The sequence below is a fragment of the Spermophilus citellus genome (genome assembly GCF_964194105.1).
Source record: "Spermophilus citellus genome assembly, chromosome: 5".
NCBI lineage: Eukaryota > Metazoa > Chordata > Mammalia > Rodentia > Sciuridae > Spermophilus > Spermophilus citellus.
Genome location: NC_138186.1, coordinates 115,563,096 through 115,586,485, shown reverse-complemented (window position 1 = coordinate 115,586,485; position 23,390 = coordinate 115,563,096). Strand labels below are relative to the sequence as shown.

At 36.7% G+C, this 23,390-nt stretch overlaps 1 protein-coding gene across 1 annotated transcript in view; it reads left to right on the top strand.

The window, feature by feature from the left end:
* Positions 1 to 1,401: 1,401 nt before the first annotated feature.
* The window catches only part of SEC63 (SEC63 homolog, protein translocation regulator), a 61,311-nt gene continuing 39,322 nt past the window's right edge, over positions 1,402 to 23,390 (top strand). Inside the window, exons 1-2 of the mRNA XM_081294901.1 lie at positions 1,402 to 1,701; positions 21,243 to 21,342. Coding sequence (XP_081151027.1) covers positions 1,578 to 1,701; positions 21,243 to 21,342 — 224 coding nt within the window. The 5' untranslated portion in view covers positions 1,402 to 1,577. The remainder of the gene's footprint in view (positions 1,702 to 21,242; positions 21,343 to 23,390) is intronic.

Genomic DNA, 23,390 nt, shown 5'->3' with positions numbered 1-23,390 from the left:
GTTCTGAGGACATGAAATAAAAGAGGATGTACAACCAGAGTTCTCCTCCGACAATGGAAGGCATATCGAAAAGGCGTTTAATTAACTGACTATAAAGTCTAAAAATGAGCCTTTAAAATGTAGTGCAATATTTGGTTCTTTTAAAATATACCACCTTGCCTTTCCTTTAACCTGAACAGCCACCGTTTGAGGTGGGTCGGGTGAGCTACCCTTTTGACACAGCGGGTCGATGAAGGTGCTGGGACTGATGCAGCCAAGGCTGCCGCTGGACTGCGGGGTCGTGAGTCCTGCGCCAACTCGGCTGACACCGGTCTCTTGGGGATCCCACTACAGGGAAGGAGAGAAGCTCTAGAGAGTTACTGCAGGCTCAGACGTCCTTCTAGGCGCAGATTCCTGCCCACCTTCTGTAGAGGAGAGTTCTAGACGCTCTCAGGGAAATGCGATGTGATGCTCAGAAGCACTGGCTTTGTGGCGTCAGAGAGCTCTGGGGTTGAATCACTAGGTTGACCTTGGGCAAACTCTTTGAGCCTCAATTTCTCCATCTGTAGAGCGGGCATGTTATGATTTAGTCCGTAAGGTTCACCGACGCCTAAATGGTACAAAGAATAAAGGTCTTAGCCTACTGCTTGGGTCGTAGAAAGCGCTAGTGAACTGGTGGCTGTAAATATCAGCAGCTTTGGCCAGATAGGACACTATCTGTGTAGAGACTGAGGAAAATGGGCGCAGACCAGATCTCAGCCTTAGGGAACAAACATTACTTTGCAAACCGAACTACAACAACCTCTACCTCGCCTGTTCTTCTTCTTCTTTTTTTTTTCAATATTTTATTTTTTAGTTCTCGGCGGACACAACATCTTTGTTGGTATGTGGTGCTGAGGATCGAACCCGGGCCGCACGCATGCCAGGCGAGCGCGCTACTGCTTGAGCCACATCCCCAGCCCTCGCCTGTTCTTAATGATACTTGTTTCCAAAATGTGAGAGCTGGAGGAGTGGATAAGAACCTAGGGAAACATTACCAGGGCAATTAAAAACCAAGAGCAAGGATAGGAGAGAGGGGAGGCAAGATTGCTCCAGATAGCTGGGAGAGCACCTCTGAGAGCCACCTGTGTTCTGCCCCGCCAGAGAAGACTTCGTTGGGACCCCACAGGTACACTCTGGGAATCCCGCGTGGGGCCCCGGGAAACCGAGGGGAGGAAGGAAGTGAAGAGACTCCGTGCTAGGGGCGGGGTCTAGGGCAGGGCCCGCAGGAGGTTGGAGGCGGTGCTGTCACTTGGGGGGCGGGAGAGGGGCGGGGCCTCACAGGATTTCTCCGCTGCGCGCGCCACGTCTCCCTCCGCGAGCGTGCTGGGAACTGGAGGGGGAGGGAAAAACCGAGCGGGCAGGAACATCTCGCGAGAGCTAGCTACGGCAGCAGCGGCGTGTCCGTGAGAGTAGCGTGGGGGCGGGGAGGAGAGGAGGAGGAGGCGGCGGCGTCCGAGCTACGCCACACCGGGCCGGGGCGCTGGGAGCCAGGGCGCCGAGCGGGGTCGTGGCGCCAGCGGTGAGAAGAGCGAGGAGGAGGAGGAGGAGGGGGAGCCATGGCGGGGCAGCAGTTCCAGTACGATGACAGTGGGAACACCTTCTTCTACTTCCTCACCTCCTTCGTTGGGCTCATCGTAATCCCAGCCACATACTACCTCTGGCCCCGAGACCAGAATGCCGGTGAGTCTTGCGGGTGGACCTGCGCAGGCCCCGGCAGCCCCCGGGGCCCTCAGCGCTCGCCGCCCGGCCGGCCCTAGCCCAGCCCAGCCTAACCTAGCCCAGCCCGCCGCGTCCCGGGTGACACCGCCCGCGCGGCAGGGCCTCGCGTCCAGACGCCCGGCGCCGGCGGGGCCCCGGCTGGGTGGCGTTTCTCCGGTGCCTCCTCACCCCCCGCCCCCTCTTCATCGTCGGTCTCAGGAGTTTCTTTTTTCACCCTCTCTCCATTGTTCTGGGTGCTCTTTGAAGCCTCCTCCTGCCTCTTTGTCTTCTCTGCCTCTCCTTTTATTGGGTACTCTTTATGAAGGGAGCGGGATGGTCTGGGGAGGATGGGAATTGGGAGATAAGAGTTGGCAAAGCAGGAAACCAAAGGTGCATGCACAACTCTGAGACTCGCCTCGCCCCCGATCCCCCGTCCTGTTAGTCTTACAGCCCCGTGCCCGTGTTCCAGCTGTTACAGATGTTTGGGGCACCCTCTGAGCTGGGTAGCATGTTTAGGACTCCCAAGTGAGCTCACCAGCCTCCCGCCCCCGTCACTTCCTCCCATTGCCTTTTTCATTTTGTTCACTCACACTGTGGGGGTTGGAAGCAATGCCGTTATTCTTCTTAGCAAAAAATAGGCTTTTCTCTATTTCCTTTCCTTTGGAGTTTCCTGTTTATGAAGGAAAAAGTGCAAGTATGAAGGATCAAGTCTCATTTAATTCATCTTGTAGGGAGTTATGAGGTAATTGGTCTGTTTGCTTTTTTTTCTAAATCTTTTCACATCAGACAACATATTAAAACACAGAATAATACAGATTTCAAATATTTTATTTTGGGGTAATGTTTAGATTCCATTTGTTGCACTCTGCTAGGACATAGGACAGGTGGTATTCTTAAAGCTGATGGAACTGCAAAGGTCTAATGTATTGGTAGTGTTAACAGTAACCAGTAGGTTTTGAGTATTAACATCATTTAGGGGAAGTTATCTTTTAAACAAGAGCTATGCTAAGTTGCCTGAATATCTTAAGTTGGGTGTGATGGAGACCTAGGTTGTCCAGGTTATGTACAGTACTTTGGGAAAATTATTTACAGTGAAGCATTGAGTCAGCTCAGAACTTTTTATGCTTTAAGACTGAATTCAATACCCTGTAAAATTCTTGAGTTACATAATGGAACTACAGGTGAATTTAGGATAAAGAGCAACAAAGGTTTCCATCTCTTTGTACATTTGACAATAAGTGTAAATGTCCTTTAAATGCAAAAATCTGCCCAAAGTTACCAGACTTACTAATGTCCTTATTCAGTAGCTAGTTTATGAAATTTAGATTTTGGACTGTCATTTCTTCTTTTCTCAAAGTGCATTTAAGTTGTGTGGGTTCTTGGACAGTGGTTGTGTTATGAAGTCTAAATACTGTAATGGTTTCTCTTGTCTGAAAACCTAGGCCATTCTTCTAGTATTAGGAGTTAAAAGGGTCCACTTTTTAGTATAGTAGTTAATTTTCACTTATGCATTTTTTGTGTGCAGTTGGTTGTGTAGAATACTTTAAAAAAAAAGTATCAGGAGAGTGGGTAGAAAGTTTATTTAGAATGTGGTTTGAGAAGTTGCCCTGATTCAGTTAGACATCCCTTCAATCTAACTGGATTTTTGAAATTTGGAAGTAACTTTTATGGTAGGTATTGCATTAAAATTAGCATTTCAAAATTACCTAATAAGGTATCATAGGCAAGTCATACTTCAGCCCTTTTAGCTTATAAGTGGTCTTTGAAGAAGTGATGATAGTAGTATAGGTGGAGGGAATTAATATTGATGACTTGTAAGTCATGGACATCAAATGTTACTTTATATAATTCTTTTAAACATGTAGAGAGGTAAGTACTATTGTTTTTACTTTTTAGATGAAGAATTTGGAAGTTGGAGGGTGTAAATAACTTTCCTTTGTGGTGGAGCCTGGATAAGAATATTAGTCTGCTTTAGCTTCAAAGCACCCTTTTTTTCTCTACTGCTAGATAGAAAGTCAGATGAGCTATGGGTGTATATTTGTTCCTTCTTTACATATGACTGTTTCAGACTTGTCTTAGGTACATCAGCTTGCACATATTGATGTATTTGTTTGATCTTGTCTAAAACATCTTTATGGAAATTAAGGCAAACACTTATGCTGTTCTAATCATTGTGGAAATTATTGGATACCACTTGGAGTTTTTTCATGAGTATAACATAATTTGAGTTGTTTCTTTAGAATTAGTGGTATTAAAAGAATGTTTTCATCACAGTCCATTTGCAGTATCTTGAACATCAAAGAGAAATCTTGCATATAGGCTCATCTCTGTAAAAGAAAGCATTTCAGATGGTTGCAGCAAAGTAAGTTGATAACTTTCCTGTCAGGGGCTTCTCAGTAATTTTTACTTATCTCACTTAGAAAAGAGTCATTCTTTTTTTTTTAAGGAATATTAATTTATTTGGTTTCCGGTGCTTTGTTGATCCTTCAGGGCATGTCAGGGTATAAACACTGTATTATCTTTTCCAAATCTGAAAAATTGTGAAGCACATTTCTTAAGGGTTCTGAATGTAGAATGTGGACCTGTAAGTAGTGTTTATTTTTGGGGTGGTGAGATAGATGGATTGAACTTGGACACTTGACCACTGAGCCATATCCCCAGCTCTGTTTTGTATTTTATTTAGAGACAAGGTCCCACTGTCTCACTGAGTTGCTTAGCCCCTCACTTTTGCTGAGGCTATCTTTGAATTCATGATACTCCTGCCTCAGCCTCCCTAGCTGCTGAGATTATAGGTGAGCTGCTGGGATTATAGGTGTTTGCCACTGCGTGCCCGGCTTGTAGTAGTGTTTTTGAATAACACAGCTGCATATTTTAATACTTGCTTTTGAAGCGTAGTTTTCTTGCAAAACTGCTAAGTAGCCAAATGTAAAAATATAGGCATAAGCTTCAGTCTCATAATCTTCCGATGATCTTGACTTGTCAGGCATATCTTGCATGAAATCATGAAAATATTTGTTTTGCTGACAGTTATACAACCTTAAGTTTGTAGTTAAGTAGTCTTTCTCTTTTCAAAAAAATGACACACTTGGGGATTTCAGGTTTAAAGTCAACAGTTGTTTTGGTGTGACTCTTGGAATTATTGGGCTTGAACATTTGGAAAGCATATTGCCATTTTACATACAGTAAAACCTGGGGTTTAAAAAATAGAAATAGTTTGTTCATTGGCATATTTGACATGTTAATTGAACTTTTCCTGTTATCCAAAACATTTAGTTTTTGTGGTACTGGGGATTGAACTCAGGGCTTCTTGCATGTTATGCAAGGGCTTTATCACTAAGCTACATTCCCAGCCTTTAAAACATTATTAATGGAATTTCTTTTGCCTTGATTTTTGCCTAATATATTGGGTTAGGTGTATTTATAACTCATCCCCCTTTTAGTGTGAAGGATCCTTTTTGTCTTACTTTTTGATTGTTTGCAGGTTGGCTGAATAAAATGAATACTTTTTCAGACAATTATGGACAAAAACTTGTGTGAAGAAATAACAACATGAAGGGTTTAGATTTTCTTACAACAATGGTTCTCCACTATGATTACACATTAGAATCACTCAGGAAGCTTTTAACAACAATACACATCTTCAGATATTCTGGTTTAATTGGTCTGAAGTGGGTGCTATGTTTTGGTATTTTAAAAGTTCCCTATATGATTCAAATTGAGGTGAGAATTAACCAATGAGATATTTGTATTTGTATTTATAACAGTGTCTAATACATAGTGATGCTGTTATTTCCTACTGTTTTAATTTGGTATTTGGGTACTTAGATATGGTTTTTCTTTTTTTTTGGTACTGGTGCTTAATCATTGAGCTACATCCCCTTCCCATTTTTATTTTTTGAGACAGGATCTCACTAAATTGCTGAGAATGGCTTTGAACTTGTGATCCTCCTGCCTGAGCCTTCTGAGTTGCTGGGATTACAATGTGTGCCGCCATGCCAGGCTAGTTTTTCGGTATCTGAAAGGATTAATGAAACTTTAAGAAAATTATATTCTTTATTCGATTCCTTTCAAATAGTTTGTAAGTGAATCCACGCTCTTAGTTGGGAATATGAGTAGGAGTCCATTGTAGTGTTTGGTCTTGGTAGTATAATAAGAAAACAGGAATTTGAAAAGGTTCTAAGTTCCAACCTGGCCCCTTCTTAGTTATCTCTGAACCCTGAGCCTCGTATTCTAGGGGTAATTATAATTACCCACCCAAAAGTGGTTACAAGAAGCAAAGAAAGAAATATGTATAAATATAGTTGCTAAACTAAATATGCTGTAGAAATTTCTTCATTTAGCAGCTATTTTTAGAGCTTTAACTTTGTATTAGATCCTGCTTCTAGGTGATGGAGGGATCAGATTTTTAATGTGTGTGTAACTTTTTTTCTTGAGCTGCATATACCCAACGCAGGAAAGAACCAAGGAACAGATGTTGCCTGTAACTCCATCATCCAAATCACTCAAAGAAAACTACACATTTTGGTTTACTGGGTTTCACTACATTATTGTTACAGATTTCATGCCAAATATTTTTGCAAAAAAGTAGGGTGTGACCATTATGTGAAACTTTTTTAATGTGCCAGTATTAAAAATCATTTATTATTAAACTGGTGTAAGATCAGGATGCATGGAATATTCATGAGTATAGCTTAAAACTGAATAGTTCAAATTGACACATCTTTTCTTTGTGATACTTTAGCATTTTTCCTGTCTGAAAAAAATGAACACATTAATTTTGATTTGTGTATTATAGTTGAAATATTACACTTAATTTACTTTGTGTTACAAAGTATGGACCTTCAAATTTTAGTCTGTGCCTGCTCTCATTGTTTTCATCATCTGACATGCCCACCTCAGTGTCCCTTCTGTAAGGTGTTTACTAATAGTGCTGCAGTACTTTAAACAAAACACACAAGTTGGCTTTCAGAAATATATTGACTCATGTACTGAGTGCGCTAGGCTCCTGGCTCACAGTGTGTGAGAGGACAAATACATATCCATATGCCTCTGGTGAATACTTTGCTGCTGTTTACTTTTTAAGCCATGTGAAGAATAGAATAGAATTATGCCATGGCAGAATTTTACAGTGAAAGGTTATAAACCAGTTTTTGGACTGAAAAAAAATGATATGACGATTACACAGTAATGATGATTATGTGCTCAAATATGGTTTGTGCTCCACCCCTTCCGTACTGGGTATTGAACCTAGGATCTTGTGCTTGCTAGGCAAGCGCTCTGTCACTAAATGACATCCCCAGGTCCTGCACTCCTTTTTTTCCACCTATAGGTATGATCATAATATATTTATAAATATTAATTAGCCCTGAGCACTGCTTCTTTTGTGTCCCATAAATTTTGATATGTTGTGTTTTCATTTTCATTCGTCTTTAAAATTTTTCTAAGTTCTCTTGTAATTTCTTTGATCTGTTGATTGAGAGTGTGTTCATTTCTAGTTTGTAAATTTTATAACAATGTTACAACAATTTTCTGTTACTGATTTCTCACATTATCCCACTGTAGTCAGAGAAAAGATACTTTATCATGTATATCTTAAATCTGCAAAGTCTTAGTTTGTGGCCTAATATATGGTATCTCCTGGGAAATATCCTTTATGTGTGTGAGAATTAGCTGGTTTATTATGTTAAGTTCCCTATTTTTCGTAGTTGTCCTCTGTTTGGTTTCTCTATTGAGGAGATATTAAAGGCTTCCAACTATTATTGTAACAATGTCAATTTCTCCCTTCAGTTCTTTGTGCATCATATTTTGATGGTCAGTAGATGCATAAATGTTAAAATTGTTATGTGTTCTTTATCAAAGGTGTGTGTGTGTGTGTGTGTGTGTGTGTGTGTGTGTGTGTGTGTGACAATATTGGAGATTGAACTCAGGGCTTCATGCATGCTAGACAGATGCTTTATTACAGAGCTGTATCCTCAGTTCTTTTTAAATTTAATTTTTAGTACGATCTCACTAAGTTGCCCAGTGGAGAACTTGTGGTGCTCTATCTGAGGCTCCTGAGTAGCTGGGATTATAGGCATGTTATATGTCTGGCTGTATCAAACCTTTTTGTAATATATAATACCCTTCTTTGTTTCTTGTAACTCTTTTGACTCTAAGTTGGTTTTGTCTGATGTTAGTATAGCTACACTTATTTTCTTTTGGTTACTTATTTATATTGATTTTCCTATCCTTTTACTTTCAGTCTGTGTCTTTGAATCTAAAATGAATCTCTTGTAGGTAGTTTATAGTTGGATCATTTAAAAAAATCCATTCTGCCAATCTCTGTCTTTTGAGTGGAGAGCTTAATCCATTTACATTAAAGTACTGAAAAGGAAAGACTTACCACTTGGGTCACTTTTTTTATTTGTTTTTTATGCACCTTATAACTTTTTTTGTCCTTTATTTCCGTCATTACTGTTATTTCATGTTCAGTTTTTTAATAGTGAATGTTTACATTTCTTCTCATTTTCCTTTTGTATATATTCTGGTTAGTGTATTAGTCTCCTACATCATATAGAAAACAAACAATAGAGCTACACCCCATTTATAATAACAATAGCTTTTGTAATTACCCATATCATTACTTTTAGTGAGTGAGATCTTTATTCTTGACTTTATAATTTCTGCCTACTGTTCTTTCCTTTTACCTTGCAGGACTACTCTTAAGTATTTTTTGAAAACAAAGTCTGGTGGTAATGAACTGCCTCTGCTTTGGTTTCTCTGAGAATGTCTTCATTTCTCACTCATTTTTGAAAGATAATTTTGTCAAATATATGGTTCTTGGTTGTCAGTTTTTTTTCTTTTAGCACTTTGAATATGTTGGTTCACTGTCTTCTGATGTCCAGAGTTTGTGATGAGAAATCTGATAATCTTATTGAAGATCCCCTATGTGATAAATTGCTTCTGTTTTGTTGCTTTTAAGATTCTTTGTTTTTGAAGGGTTGATTATAATGTATTTCATTGTGGGTGTCTCTGATTTCATCATTCTTGGTGTTCATTGTACTTCTTGGATGTTTATATTCATGTCTTTCATTAAATTTGGGCAGTTTTCAGCCAGTATTTTACCAAATATTCTTGTATATGGTCTGCTTGATGAAGTCCCACAGTTTCCCTATAATTTTCTTCAATCTTTTTTCTTTCTGTTCCTCAGACTTGATAATTTCCATTGTCCTACCTTAAAGTTAATGACTTTTTCTTCTGCCTACTGAAATCTACTTTTGAATCCATCTAGTGAATTTTGCATTTTAGTTGTTGTGGTTTTCAATTCCAGAATTTCCTGTTGCTTTCCTTTTTTATTGACATTTCCATTTGCTCATCTGTTGTTTTCTGGACTTGGTCCATTTCTTCCTTTAGTTCTTGTTTTTTTTTTGAGGGGGTGGTGGGTACTGGGGATTGAACTCAGAGGCACTTGATTTTATTAAGCCACATCCCCAGTCCTATTTTGTATTTTATTTAGATACAAGGTATCATTAAGTTGCTTAGTGCCTTGTTTTTGCTGAGGCTGGCTTTGAACTCACCATTCTACTGTCTCAAGCCTCCAGAACTGCTGGGATTACAGGCGTGCGCCACCACACCTGGCTTCCTTTAGTTCTTTGCACATCTTTTTTTTTTTTTTTTTAATATGTATTTTTTAGTTTTTCGGTGGACACAATATCTTTATTTTATCTTTATGTGGTGTTGAGGATCCATCCAGTGCCTCACGCATGCCAGGCGAGTGCACTACCACTTGAGCCACATCCCCAGCCCATGCACATCTTTAAGACCCTTTTTTTTTTTTTTTTTAAGTTTTTGCTACATCTGCCATTAGATCTTTTGATTTATTTCTGTTTCTGTTGATTTATTTTTTCTTTTGAATGGGCCATAGTTTCCTGCCTTGTGATTTTTGTTGTTGTTGTGAAAACTGGACCTTTGAAGCTAATAATATGGTAACTCTGTAATTACAGTCAAATTCTTTCCTTCCCTTGTTTTGCTGTTTTTTTCTTTCTTTTCTTTTCTTTTTCTTTCCTTCCTTCCTTCCTTCCTTCCTTCCTTCCTTCCTTCCTTCCTTCCTTCTTTTTTTGTGAGTGTGTTATTGTTCTTATTTGAATTGTTTTAGGCTATCTTTGTGTAAGGGATCAATCTGAGGTGTGGTAAAGATTTAAAATGTGATTGGGAATTGGGACCAAGTGAGCCACTTTAAGAAGTTTGTACTTTACCCTGTAATCATTTGGTAAACAATGGAGGTTTTAAAATAGGTAATAACTTGGTCTGTTTCACTTTTGTGGAGCATTTTGTGGAGGGAGAATGGTTTGGGGGATGCCATGGGAGGTAGTGGTAGCTGGGTAAGGAGAAACATGGAGGAGTCGTCCATTTCAGAGCTTATTCCATTGAGATGTTAGGATGTAGAGGAATGGTTAGAGAAATCTACAATAGCTTGGGCTATATATTTATTTATTCATTTCCATCTTATTTCTTATCCCTTTGAAGGTTGTTTGGTGATTGACCCAATTATTGGTTTTGGGATTGAGTGCAGTGAAAGAATGAGGATGTCCTGTTTTTAAATAGTAGATTTGGTTATATCAGTCTCTTGTTGAATGGCTGTTTTTTACATTAGAAGAAACTGCTTGATAACAGGTTTGTATTTGAAGAAGTTTATTTTATGAATGTTCAAATTTAGGTCACATAGTCTTTCTGAGATTTCAGATATCACCTGTTGGGGGTGTGTGTGTGTGTGTGTGTGTGTGGTGTGTGTTTTGCCATGCTGGGGATCAAACCCAGGGCCTCACATGTGCTCTACCGCTGAGCCACAACCCCAGCTCAAGGTTTGTTCTCTTAATCATACTTTTCATTCAGACATAAGGAAGACTTTCATTTTAAAAAATAATTTTTAATAGTTGTATAGATAGCATGCCTTTATTTTATTTATTTTTCTGTGTGGTGCTGAGAATTGAACCCATTGTCTCACACATGCTAGGCAAGTGCTGTGCCACTGAGCTGCAGCCCCAGCCCTATTTTTTTTTTTTTTTTGTATCCATACTGGCCTTTCTTTTAAAACATTTTCTATTATTACCATACTTTTTGCTGATATGAAATGTTGTTATACCAAGTTGCCATTACATTGTTTCTTTAAAAGGCCTTGTTCATTCTTCCCCCCAAAATGTTCATTACTCTTTAGAATTCTGTTTGTGTCAGTATAGATGAAGGAGTTTTCTTATCTAGACAACTCAACTTTACAGATTTTTGCTTATGTAATTAAATCTAGTAGTTATTGACTGTTCAGTTTGTACTAGGTACAATGAATGATATAAAGATATAGGTGATATAAACATAGTCTTATTTTGAGGCTGTAACCTGATTGGGGTGTGGAAGGATTAGACTAATGCTTGAATTATTATATCTGGAACACCCCAAAGAAAGTGTAAGAGAAGCAAAAACAAATGTTGTGGAGGCTAGCTGGATAAAGTATTTGCATCTAGTTGGGGATCTAGAGTTCAGGAAGGGTTTAAAAAAGTAGGTGGATTTTTGACTAGACTTTTAAGGATGAGGAACATTTTAATGAGTAAAAGGGGAATCAGTATAAAGAAGAAATAGCATGATAAACAGTATAGTTGACAGGCAACCAGATCAGTGAGAGGCAGGTTCAGAATGAAAAACTGTGAGAAAAATGCCAAAAAGATAGACTTTTGACAAGTCATAGAGACCCTAGAATGTCCAGCTAAAGAGTTTATCTGTGCACAGTGTTGCTGGCACTGTATCAAATTCAGACATTTTAGAACATATTTTTGCAGCTATACTAGATGCAAGTTAATTTAATAGCATCTTGCAAAAAAAAAAAAAAAAAAAGACTAAGAAGCAGACAGAATAATAAATGTGGGCCTGAATAATGGTGGTGGCAGTAGGAATGTAAAGGGATCTTTTTCTTATTTTTAAATTCTTATGTTAGAATACATATAACATAAAATTTATGATTTATACCATTCTTAAGTGTACAGTTCAAAATACTATATCCAGTTTATTTCTCATCCTTCACTACCATCTAACATCCCGATTTACTGCTTAAATTGTTAACCTCTGAACTGTTCTCCTTGTACCTACTGCTTACTGCTGTCTATTGTTAAATTTAAGCAGTCTTTTTAGAATAGAAGACAGTTCTTCTCAATTCTTCAAGGTCCTCCATCTCAATCCACATAGAAAATAAAGTCTTTAGAATATCCTGTAAAGTCCTTCATGATTTCTTTCATCCCCTTGCCTTTTCTAATTCTAACTACCCCAGCCTCTTTGTTCTTCCAGCACAGTGAGGTACACTGCTTCCTTTAGACCCCCAGTGGTGCTGCTCCCTTTGCCTTGAATGTTTTTCTTTTAGGTAACTACTTTACCTCTTCCCTCATGTCTGTGGTCTTTGCTCAAATGCCAACTTCTCAGCGGTATCTTCTCTGAGTACCTCATTTAAAATTGATGCCTTTCTCCTTACTCCTACACTCTTCCTTCTCTCTGCATTATTTCCCTCCAAATATTCTAATATTCAGTATGGTTCACTTACTTTGTCATTGCTATTTTCTTCATTAGAATGTATGGCTTGTGGGAGCAGGAGTTTTTGTTTTGTTTTTCTGCTTTCTTCTCAGTGTCCAGAAAGATTCTGGTATATACGCGCCAAATATTTGTTAAATAAGAGTTTATCATTCTCTATAACTATTTATATGATGCCTACTATATTTCAGACAACTGACGAGAAAAATTGATCATTAATGAGTAAGATACAATCTCTGCCCTAGAATTTGGTATAGAGAAGTCAAATTGGCTTTTATGCTGGCTGCTGAAGAATAGTGGTGCCATCTATGCTAGTTAGCCCTCTCTATTTGCATCCATGGATTCTGTCAACCACAGATTGAAGATATTTTAAAAAATTGCATCCATACTGAATGTGTACAGAATTTTTTTCTTGTCATTATTCCCTAAACAATACAGTGCAACAATTATTTACATAACATTTGCATTGTATTAGGTATTCTAAATATAATAAGAGATGATTTAAAGTACACATGAGGATGTACATAGGTTATATGCAAATACTTTGCCATTTTATATATGGCACTTGTGCATTCTCAGATTTTGATATTGGCAGGGGATATGGGGGGTGTCCTGGAATCAGATTCCTACCAATACTAATGATGACTATATATTTAATATATAGTGCTGCCTTTTAAAGAAAGGAGCTATAAAAATGTATAAACATCTATAAAAACCTAGTAGTAATTTCACTTCTGGGACCAGGTTCTGGTACCTACCATTTGATGCCTAGTCCATTGTTTTAGGCAGTAGAATATAGGGATGAACAATATAAATAGGATCATAGTCTCATGATGCTTACATTTTGTGGGGTTGGAAAAATGGTGATTGGCATACTACAAAGGAATAATAAAAAATATCACATAGTGATAAATGCTGTGTAAATAAGTAGAGAATTCATAGAAGGTCTTCTTGAAAAGGTGACTTCAAGTTGAGATGAAAGAGAATTGGGTTTTAATCAGGAAAGTGACATGATCTGATTTACTATTCTTCCATTAATGAGATTTTAAAAAGTTTTTTGCCATTTTGAGTATATATCTCTTTAGTGAAGAAATCATATCTTTTTAAAAATTTTTTTTAGTTGTAGATGGACACGGTACCTTTATTTGTTTATTTTATGTAGTGCTAAGGATTGAACCCAATGCCTCAAAGGTGAGGCAAACACTCTACCACTGAGCTACAACCCCAGCCCCATATCTTCTTAAAATGTTTAATTTATAAGTTTAGTTGTATGTTTTAAAATCACATGCTATTAAAAATACAGTTTTGTTTCCTTACATTTAAAATTCCTCATGTTTTTCAACCTTTGTGTCGTTTTTTTTTTTTCCCTTTGAGATGCTACTTGTATGCTGACCAGGCTGGCTGTTAACTCCTGTGCTCAATGATTCTACTTCAGTCTCCTGTTTAGGTGGGACTATAGACACATGCCACCGCATGCAGCTCATTAAAGCTATTTTGAGTCATCTAACAGTATTCAGATTATCCTTCATTTTTATTTGTTTGGGATTATAGCATTTTTGAGTTCGAATGTGATATTCTTTTTTCTTTTTTTAAATATTTATTTTTTTAGGTGTAGATGGACACAACACAATGCCTTTATTTTTATGTGGTGCTGAGGATGGAACCTGGGTCCTACCCATGCTAGGTGAGCGCTCTACCGCTGAGCCACAATCCCAGCCCCTGAGTGTGATATTCTTACTAGAGATTTTTTCCAAGACAAACATATGATATTATATAACATTAGGTATTGTGATCATCCTGTAGTGTGTTTTTTTATCTTCATACTGTAATTACTTACTGTATTTTTAAAGTGTTTTTTTACAGAAGTTGCTTATAATGGCAATTAACACAAATTTGAGTTTCTACCCCTAGTGATAATGTGTTATTGATTATTCTGCTTTCAGATGACACACTAAGAATTCTGAACAAGCATTAATTGAGATCATCTTCCTGAAGTTTTGTTGTAATTTGGCTTCTTTAATCTTTTTTTTTTTTTTCCCCTGGTACTGGGGATTGAACCTAGGGGTGCTTACCCATTGAGGCACTTTCCGAGTCCCTTATTATATTTTATTTAGAGACAGGTCTCTCTGAATTGCTGAGGCTGTCTTTGGACTCCTCCTACATCAGGTTCCCCAGCTCCTGGGATTACAATACAGGTGTGCACTACCTTGCTCCAGCTGGCTTCTTTGATCTTTTAAAATACATTAATGAGCGCTTCCTGTCTTCTCTGTTTTCCGAAAGTACTCCAACAGTGATTCCCTTTTTTTCTGAAGGATGTATTTAGGATAGTGGGAAAAGATAATTGTTTTCTTTTTACCTCTGTTTATTCTCCTAGCCTTTCCTTTCTTCTCCCTGTGTCCCTGACTTGTAGGTCATATCATTAAAGTTGCTCTTGATGAATCCTCTATGAGAGATAGTGGAGAGAGAGAAATTAAATCAGAGGCAATTTTCTGGAGATTTATTTTTTAATTGTTTCCACTGAGGATGTGTTTTTAGCATTGAGTGCGTAGGGACTATGATACACGGAATGGCCCTCAACATCAAAGAATTACATATTGATAATGCCAGGGTTGAAAAACTCTACTTCCTACTATTTGTTATAGAATCATAAAAGGGAAAGAAAATTGAGATGTATAAGCATATGACATAGTTACATACTGCTGCCCAATCAGGAACCAGCTTTAGGAAGATAGAACAGCTCTTTTAGAATCATATTGTTTTACACTTCTGTTGTCCAGGTTGTCAGTGATGGTGGGATAATTTGCCTTTTTTTTTTTTAGTTCAAGAACTCAGTTGCCTTCTGAGTTCCTTTATCCATTGACAGAATTTACATAAGGTGTAGGTGTTATATGAATATCTGTAATCCTTCCAATTTGGAAAATCTGAGATTTATGTGTGCTGAGTAGTGGTGAAGGTAAGTAGTATTTAGTTTTGACTCTGTCTCTCCCAAATTAAAATGGTTCTGAACTAGCCTTAGGAGATAATAGAACCTTTATTTCTGTTATTCTGTTTTATGGTTGGGATGATGACTGTTAGATTTTTGGTGGGCTAGGGCAGTGATTCTCAAATTTTCTTTCCCAAGTTGTTATTCTCAGGTCTTCCTACTTTGGAACATTCTGAAAAAACAAATCATGATTATAGTAAAACTGGTTTTCTTATTAAGTTAATAAAAAACTAAAATTGTCCAAACAAGTGACTAAGTTAGTGTTACCACAGTGAGGTGTGATATAGGCTTGACCAGATGCACTGGGTAGGTAGAAAACTAATTTTTTTTAGTCTTTTTGAAAATTTCTTTTGATTCTTGTTACTATTTTCTTGGACATGTTAGGAATTTAGTAATAGTTTCAGGAATCAGTATATTTTGGAAAAAATGGCATGTCATTTCTTTCAAATAATTTGTAATGAAATAAATTGTTATCTATATAATTGGCTTTATTAAGTTTAGTAAACTGTATGTAAGATATGTTCTAAATTCTCAATGATTTTTATAATCCTCAATAGTAAAATTATTTTAATGGAATAAAGAAATCAACTTTTTAAAAAAAAAATTTATTTTTCAGTTTTCAGCAGACACAACATCTTTATTTTTTTATGTGGTGCTGAGGATCGAACCCAGCGCGCCAGGCGAGCGCTTTACCACTTGAGCCACATCCCCAGCCCCTCAACTTTTTTTTGACAGTTTGATTTTGGTGATTAGTTTAATGGTGAGGACTGCCTTTGCCAGTTAGTTATATAGCTAATTTGCAACTTCATATTTTGACAAAATATACTTAAAGTACATTAAAGTTATTCAACCAAACATTAGGCCATATTGACAAAAGTGTGCTTTTATTTAAAATAAATTTTAGTATAAAGTTTTTAACCCTTTTGAAAGTTTGAGATATCTACAAGTTCCTTGTAAGTGAAAGCATGACATTTTACATTTTATTTTAATAATTTATCAATTTACAATATTGGTATTGTATGATAACACCAAAAATATGATGTCATAAAATTTAACATGTAAAACTTTCTGAGTGTTAAATTTGAGTATGATAGAATTTACCACTGTTCTTTGACATATGACAAAACATTTAGAGGTAAAGTCTGCAGTTATGTTTGCAACTTATTCTAAAATTGTCCAGGTAAAGAGGAGGGGATTGGGGAAGAAAGAAATAGAGGAGCCTAGAGTTACAAGATGTTAGCAGTTGGTGAATTTAGGTGAAGGGAATTGTTCATTTTAATATTTTTAAAACTTTTCTGGTGGCTTGAACATTTTCAAAACACTTTTTACTCACAGAGAAATGAGTAAATGGGAAAATACTTTATACTCACAGAGAATAAAAAAATAAATTTAATAAGTATGTTTTACCATATGAGAAGTGACTTTTACCAGGTTAAAAAATACATTACATTAGGATAAAACTATGTGGGGGAAGTAGAATGAAGAACTTGTTTATTAATTTTTATAAGTGAATGATGATAAAAGGTATGACATTGGTATGGGTTTTTAGATTTCATTGGATACATTTAAAAGTGGATAGAATTTTGAGATGTCAACTTTATGTGATGAGATCCTTTGCAACTCTTAAATTTAGATGTTAAATTAGAAATCTAAAAGTTAAAAAATTTTTCTTTTGTGATAATCAGGCAAACAGGTATGAAAACCTCACTTTGGCTAATATTCTTTAAGCTCTTCGGGTTCTGTGAATATGGTGCTAAGAGTTCACTCAGTTATACTGCAGATTGGCAGATCGCCCTGGCATGGACAGATATGACTATTTTAACAAGGCACTGTGGAGCTTTTGAAGTATAGCTGCAGTCACCTCTCCCAAACCTTTTATTGTCCCTGTAGCTTTACTAAAGTTATGCTGCTGACAGCAGTCATGATATATTTTTTATAATATTTTAAGTCACAAAATTAATTTATGACGTTGGAATTTACCTTTTCTACATGTGAATAGTTTCTTTTAAAACTGTATCAAACATTAATGAGGGGCTGGGGTTGTGGTTCAGTGGTAGAGTGTTTGCGCAGCACGTGTGAGTCACTGGGTTCAATCCTCAGCACCACATAAAAATAAATAAATAAAATAAAATAAAGGTATTGTGTCCATCTATAATTTAAAAAAATTAAAGAAACAAAAAAACTCAAAAACAATTAATGATATTCCTAACATAATTTTGAGTTGCTCTGAAACGAAGTTATAAACTAGAAGTTATAAAATTAGAAGTTGATAAATTAACTTATTTTTATACTTCTAAGTGTCTTATTAAAAATCATCAGTAAGGACTTGTGATAGTTGTGATAGATCCTTTAACTTGAGGGTATTATACAAAGATTTGGAATATGTATTATGAATATTTAGTTATGTTGGGATATGTATTATGAATATTTAGTTGTGTTGGAAATCTAAATGGTAATATATAAATCATAACCTGTAGTAGGTTTTTGTTATTTTTTATTTTAGTGCTGAGGATTGAATCCAGAGGCATTCTACTACTGAAATACATCCCTAGCTCTTTTTTTATTTTGAGATAGGGTCTCACTAAGCTGCTGAGGCTGGCTTCAAACTTTCCATCCTCTTGCCTCAGCCTCCCGGGTAGCTGGGATTACAGGTGTGTGCCATTATTCTTGGCTTGTAGTGCTTGTTGACTGATTTTTTAGGTTGAAAGAGTGTGGCATACAGGTGCAAGTACACATTGTGCAAGAATATAGGGGCTGAAAATCATGTGTACTTTTTCTTGGTCAGAGACATTAGAAGAACATTATTCCTTTGAATAGATCAAGCTGTCTGGTTAATAAAGAAACTTTAGCTGGTTCTTATAAAACCTTATCAAATGTTTCCTTGATTTTATATTTGAAAATGTGAGACTATAAGGCTTAATTTAATGAGGTGATTGAAAAAAATCAGTGGTGTATTTTCAAAAGTGTTTATAATTTAATCATGAAAAGTCAGAAAATTTAATATTACTGCGATCTCATTGTCAGACCTCATTCAGGTTTTGACACTTCTGTGATGTTCTTTGTAGCAAGAGATCCAGTTCAGAATCACATGTAACATTTAGTTGACATGTTTCTTTAGTTTCCCTTAGTCTGAAATAGTCCTTTAATCTTTGCTTGACTTTAAATATTACAGGTCAGTTACTTAGTAGAATGAACTTTAATTTGGATATTATCTGGTGTTTTTTCATTATTAGATTCAGATTTTATGTTAGGCCAGGAATTTCACAAAACAGTCTGTGCTCTCATTGCATTCTGTCAGTTGGTGTAGGATTTCAATTTGTCCTTTCATTAGAATAGTTCACTGATCACTTAAGATGGTGTCTGTCAGGTTTTCTGTATTAGTTTCCTGCTGCTGCTACTGTAATAAATTACTGCAAACTTAGTGACTTAAAACAAGTTTGTTATCTTACTACTACTACTACTACTACTGTTGTTGTTGTTGTTGTTATTATTATTATTATTATTATTATTATTTTTTTGTGTGTGTGTGTGTGCTGGGGATTGAACCCAGGGCCTTGTGCATGCAAGGCAAGCAAGCACTCTACCAATTGAGCTATATCCCAGCCTCTCTCTTACAATTCTTAATGCCAGGAGTCCAAAATCAACATAAGTTATGTTGTTGGCAGGGCTGGTTCCTTTTTGGAGGATTTGAGGTAGTTTGTTTCCTTGACTTTTCCTCTTTTAGAGACAGCCTGTGTTCCTGGGCTTATGTCATCTTCCTCATCTTCAAAAGGGCGTCATCACTCCAATCTCTGTTTCCTTTATATCACCTTTTCTGTCTTTGACCTTCCTGCTTCCCCCTAGAAGTATCCCAGTAATTATATTAGTTTCATTAGGATAATCTCCCTATTTCCAGATTGTTAATGTAGTCACTTCTGTAAAGTCCATTTGGCCATTGAAGATAATGTGTATTTAATGGTTCCTGGTATTAGGATATGGACATCTTTAGAGGCACACTTACCCACTGTAGCGTCATTCTTTCCCCTTTGGTTATTTATTTATTTGTGGTGCTGGGGATTGAACCTCTTGCACACATGAGGGCAAGTGCTCAACCACAGAGCTACATATCTGGCCTTACCCTTGGTAATTTATATTTTGTGGGAAGGTACTAGGATCCTTGGTTCCTGCTAATAGAGAATGGTGTTTACAAGCCAAAATCTGGGAGCTAGCAGTGCTCACTACTCTTGGGATTTTGCTGTTCTAGGCCTGCACTGTAGACAGAGCTAGGGAAATATGTATGTGTGTATGTAGACCTATATTTGTATTTTTATGTTAAAAGACATTAATCCATACTGATACTTTCAATTCTAATCTAATATCATGGATTCATTCTTCTGCTTTTTTTCATATTTGTCACTATTTGCTCTGGCAGCGAAATTACTGACTCCGTTTTTCTTAGTGTACTTTTTAAAGCAGGGTCCCCCCCCCCCCCCGTGTGTGTGTGTGTGTGTGTGTGTGTGTGTGTGTGTGTGTATACCAGTCTCTTTCTGCCACTGTCCTTTACCCTTCTTTACATCATATCTGATATCTGATAACCTCCTGTAGGTAACTAGCTCTCCTATGTAAATGTCGTCTTCAAAGTGTGTAGTAATAGGGTAGTTGGACTTCTTATATGGCAGCTTTGGAGTATTCTGTTGTCTGCTAAGTTCTTTTACTTAACGTGGCATCTCATGTAAGGATTGTAGTTTGGTAAATTTTTAAAATATGTTAAAAATATTAATATTTAGAATTAGCTGGACTCAGTTTTGATGGTGATATTCAAAACATCATAGGAGCTGGATGAACACATGCCTTCTCTCCATCTAGCTACACTAGTATCATACAGTTTCTTCACAGTCTGTTTGATCTTTACATCCACATGAATGTAAGTCTTCTTCATATCTGATTAAGATCAGGGAGAACTTGATGGCATATGATGAAGCTTGTTTCTTGTAAGGGCACTGTTCTAAGGATATTTGAGTTGCCTTTGGAGCCACAGTGTATTGAGGCTGCTGGAAGGTAGATGACATGATGACATGTCTTTTTTGTTTTTATTTTAATTTTTTTTGTGGTTGTGGATAATTATCAGCAGTGCTTCTTGGCTTTCAAAGCCCTTGCTTCGAATTTAGCTTATAAAAAGGCAGATTTTTACTTTAAAACTTTTTGAAAAAAAAATTAAACCTGGGGGTGAATTTCTTAAACTAAGTGTGGTTAACTTAGTAAATACTACATTATACTTAAGCTTTAATTCCTTTTTTTATTGAATTACAAATTTTTCAAAGTGACTAAAATAATAGCTTTTGTCAAAGATCTTATATAAACCTATCTTAAGTTCTTATGGGAAGATATTTTGGTGTAGGCAGTTATTTTCATGTTTGATGAATATAATTTCTGCTTAGCTTTTTTTTTTTTTTTTTGAGAGAGAGAGAGAGAGAGAGAGAGAGAGAGAGAGAGAGAGAGAGAGAGAGAGAATTTCAATATTTATTTTTAGTTTTCGGCGGACACAACATCTTTGTATGTGGTGCTGAGGATCGAACCCGGGCCACACGCATGCCAGGCGAGCGCGCTACCACTTGAGCCACATCCCTAGCCCTGCTTAGCTTTCTTAATAAATTAAATTTTAACTGTTTGATATCTTTTGTTGAAGAAGAGAATAGAGGAGAGAATTTCTCAGAAGTACTGATTATATGACTAAATATTTTGGGTTCAAGTCAGTTTTTACATTTACAGAGAAAAGTCAAGCCTCACATAAAAAATAGTTGCCTGGTAGGTAAAAGTTTTCCAAATAGAGCATTTTTTCTAAATGGCAGAAAATTGAACCTACAAACATCTTGTAAATGTTTGTAGGGGTTATTTGAACAACAGCACTTTCATGTTCCAATGAAATATTAGCATGGTAATGAAGGTGAGTATGGTATTAACTCTGGTTTTGCTTTCACTATGAGAAATGGCTTAACTCATTTTTCTTTCTTGGCAGAGCAAATTCGATTAAAGAATATCAGAAAAGTATATGGAAGATGTATGTGGTATCGTTTACGGTTGTTAAAACCCCAGCCAAATATTATTCCTACAGTAAAGTAAGTAATGGATTTCAGTAAAAATCATGCCTTAGTGCTTACTCTTCGGGTATCATCTAAAATAGGGATTATAATGACTAAGACGTGCTTAAAAAGAAATTGTAGCCTGTAGTAGAGGTAAAATGTAATTTGTAAATTTGGGAACTGACTGAACAAAGGAGAAGGGTGAGGAGGAAAGTGACATTCAAGTCTTCTGTATCTTGTGCTATAATTTCAGTTTTATGTTAAATCTATAGGGGAATTGTAAAAAGGTTTAAAGGCAGGGAGGTGATGTGGTCAAGTTTGCATTTCATGGTGATAATTAGAAGTTTATTGAGTACATATTGCATACTAGGTGCTTTTTATGTTATTTAACTCTGTATCAACTTCAAGGTAAATATTTGTGCTTTTCCTCAAACCAAGGCAAAGAAAGATGTGATAACTTGACCAAAGTCATGCAGCTAACGACTTAAATCTTAGGGAGATACTGGCAAATAAACAAATAATTATATTAGAGTTAGTGCCTTAGTCTGTTTTCTGTTACTATAACAAAATACCAGTAGCTGTATACTTTATAAAGAAGAGAGGTTTATTTGGCTTATAGTTTTAGAGGCTGATAATCAAAGATCAGGAGACCCCGTTTGTTTTCTGGTGAGGCCCTTCCTGGCTACATCACAACATGGTGAATGGCATTATGGTGGGAAGGAAGAGAAGTTATGTGGTGAGATAGGAAATCAGGGGCCAGTCTTCCTTTTTTATGATAATTTTTTCTGGCAACCATGAGAACAACATTAATCCCTTCTGAGGATGATACCTCTAATGACCTAACCACCTTCTGCTAGGCCTTAAGGTTTTAAATTAACTTTTATGAAGCAGCAAGGCTAATTACACATACACACACACACACACACACACACACACACACACAAATCTCTCAGTCTTATAATTTAGAGACTGTAAAGTTCAGCCACCTCTAGATATTGCCACATTGGAAACCAGGCCTCTAGTACATGAACCCTTGGGGGGGACAAAGCACATCTAAATGATAGCAGTAAGGGCTGGGAGAGGGGTGATACCACGAAAGAGTAGAAGGACTTCTACCTCTGACTCAAGATAACAAAGAATGCTTTTCTGACAGATGTAAGTTCACAGTTGAGATTTGGAAGAGTTATTAATAATAGACCATAGCTTATATGAATTGATTCTTTACTATCTGTCAGCTACCTTCTGAATTCTTTATATGCTAAATCTCATTTAATTCTCAAACTCGCTCTGAAGTTGGAAACTGAGATGTAAAAGGCTAAGCAAATTGCCAGCCTTTCTTAGTTAATAAGTGAGGAATGTGGGAGATGAGCTGAGGGATTTTTGTTCTGAAGCTTGTGTTCTCAATTCCCCTCTCCCTTGATAGTCAGGTCAAAGTGAAGGGATTTTCTACATGTTTCCCTCTCTGGGCATAGGTGGACATATATAAACGATATGGAAAACAGTTTGAAGTGATATGCCTTTATTAAGGTTTAGAGTATTGTTTTGGCCAAATGAAAAGAAATTTATATCTGATTGCCAGCTGTGTTTAAGCTATCCTGGGATTAGTCAAGATTGAATAGTATTCTATCCAGCTGTCCAAGGAACTTGGAGTGAGTTAGAAGAGAAAGTCATGTTTTGTGTTTCTTTGTGTCTTTAACTATAGTCATCTATTGATCATTTTGGCAAAGGTTAAGGATTGCTTTTTGGAGGATAGGTCACTTGACTTGAATATTTAAGGAAAAGTAGAGTTTGGGTGAGCAGAGATAGGGAATGGAAATTTTTGGTAGAAAGATATGAGAGAAAAGCATGATGATAAGGAAAGCTTAGGGAATTTTGAAAGATAGGACTTGTTTTGTTTGAAAAATCAAGGTGATAAAGGTAAGTGGATAGGTTGAAACAAGATCTTTTCAGATGAGTCTAGATGAAGAGGCTTATTCCAAATGATGAACATAATTAAAAACTATGTTCCTACTCCAAGAATTTAAACACATAAATTTTTCTTTGTAGTTCTAAAAATAAGTCACTCCAATTTTATTTGACTTGTC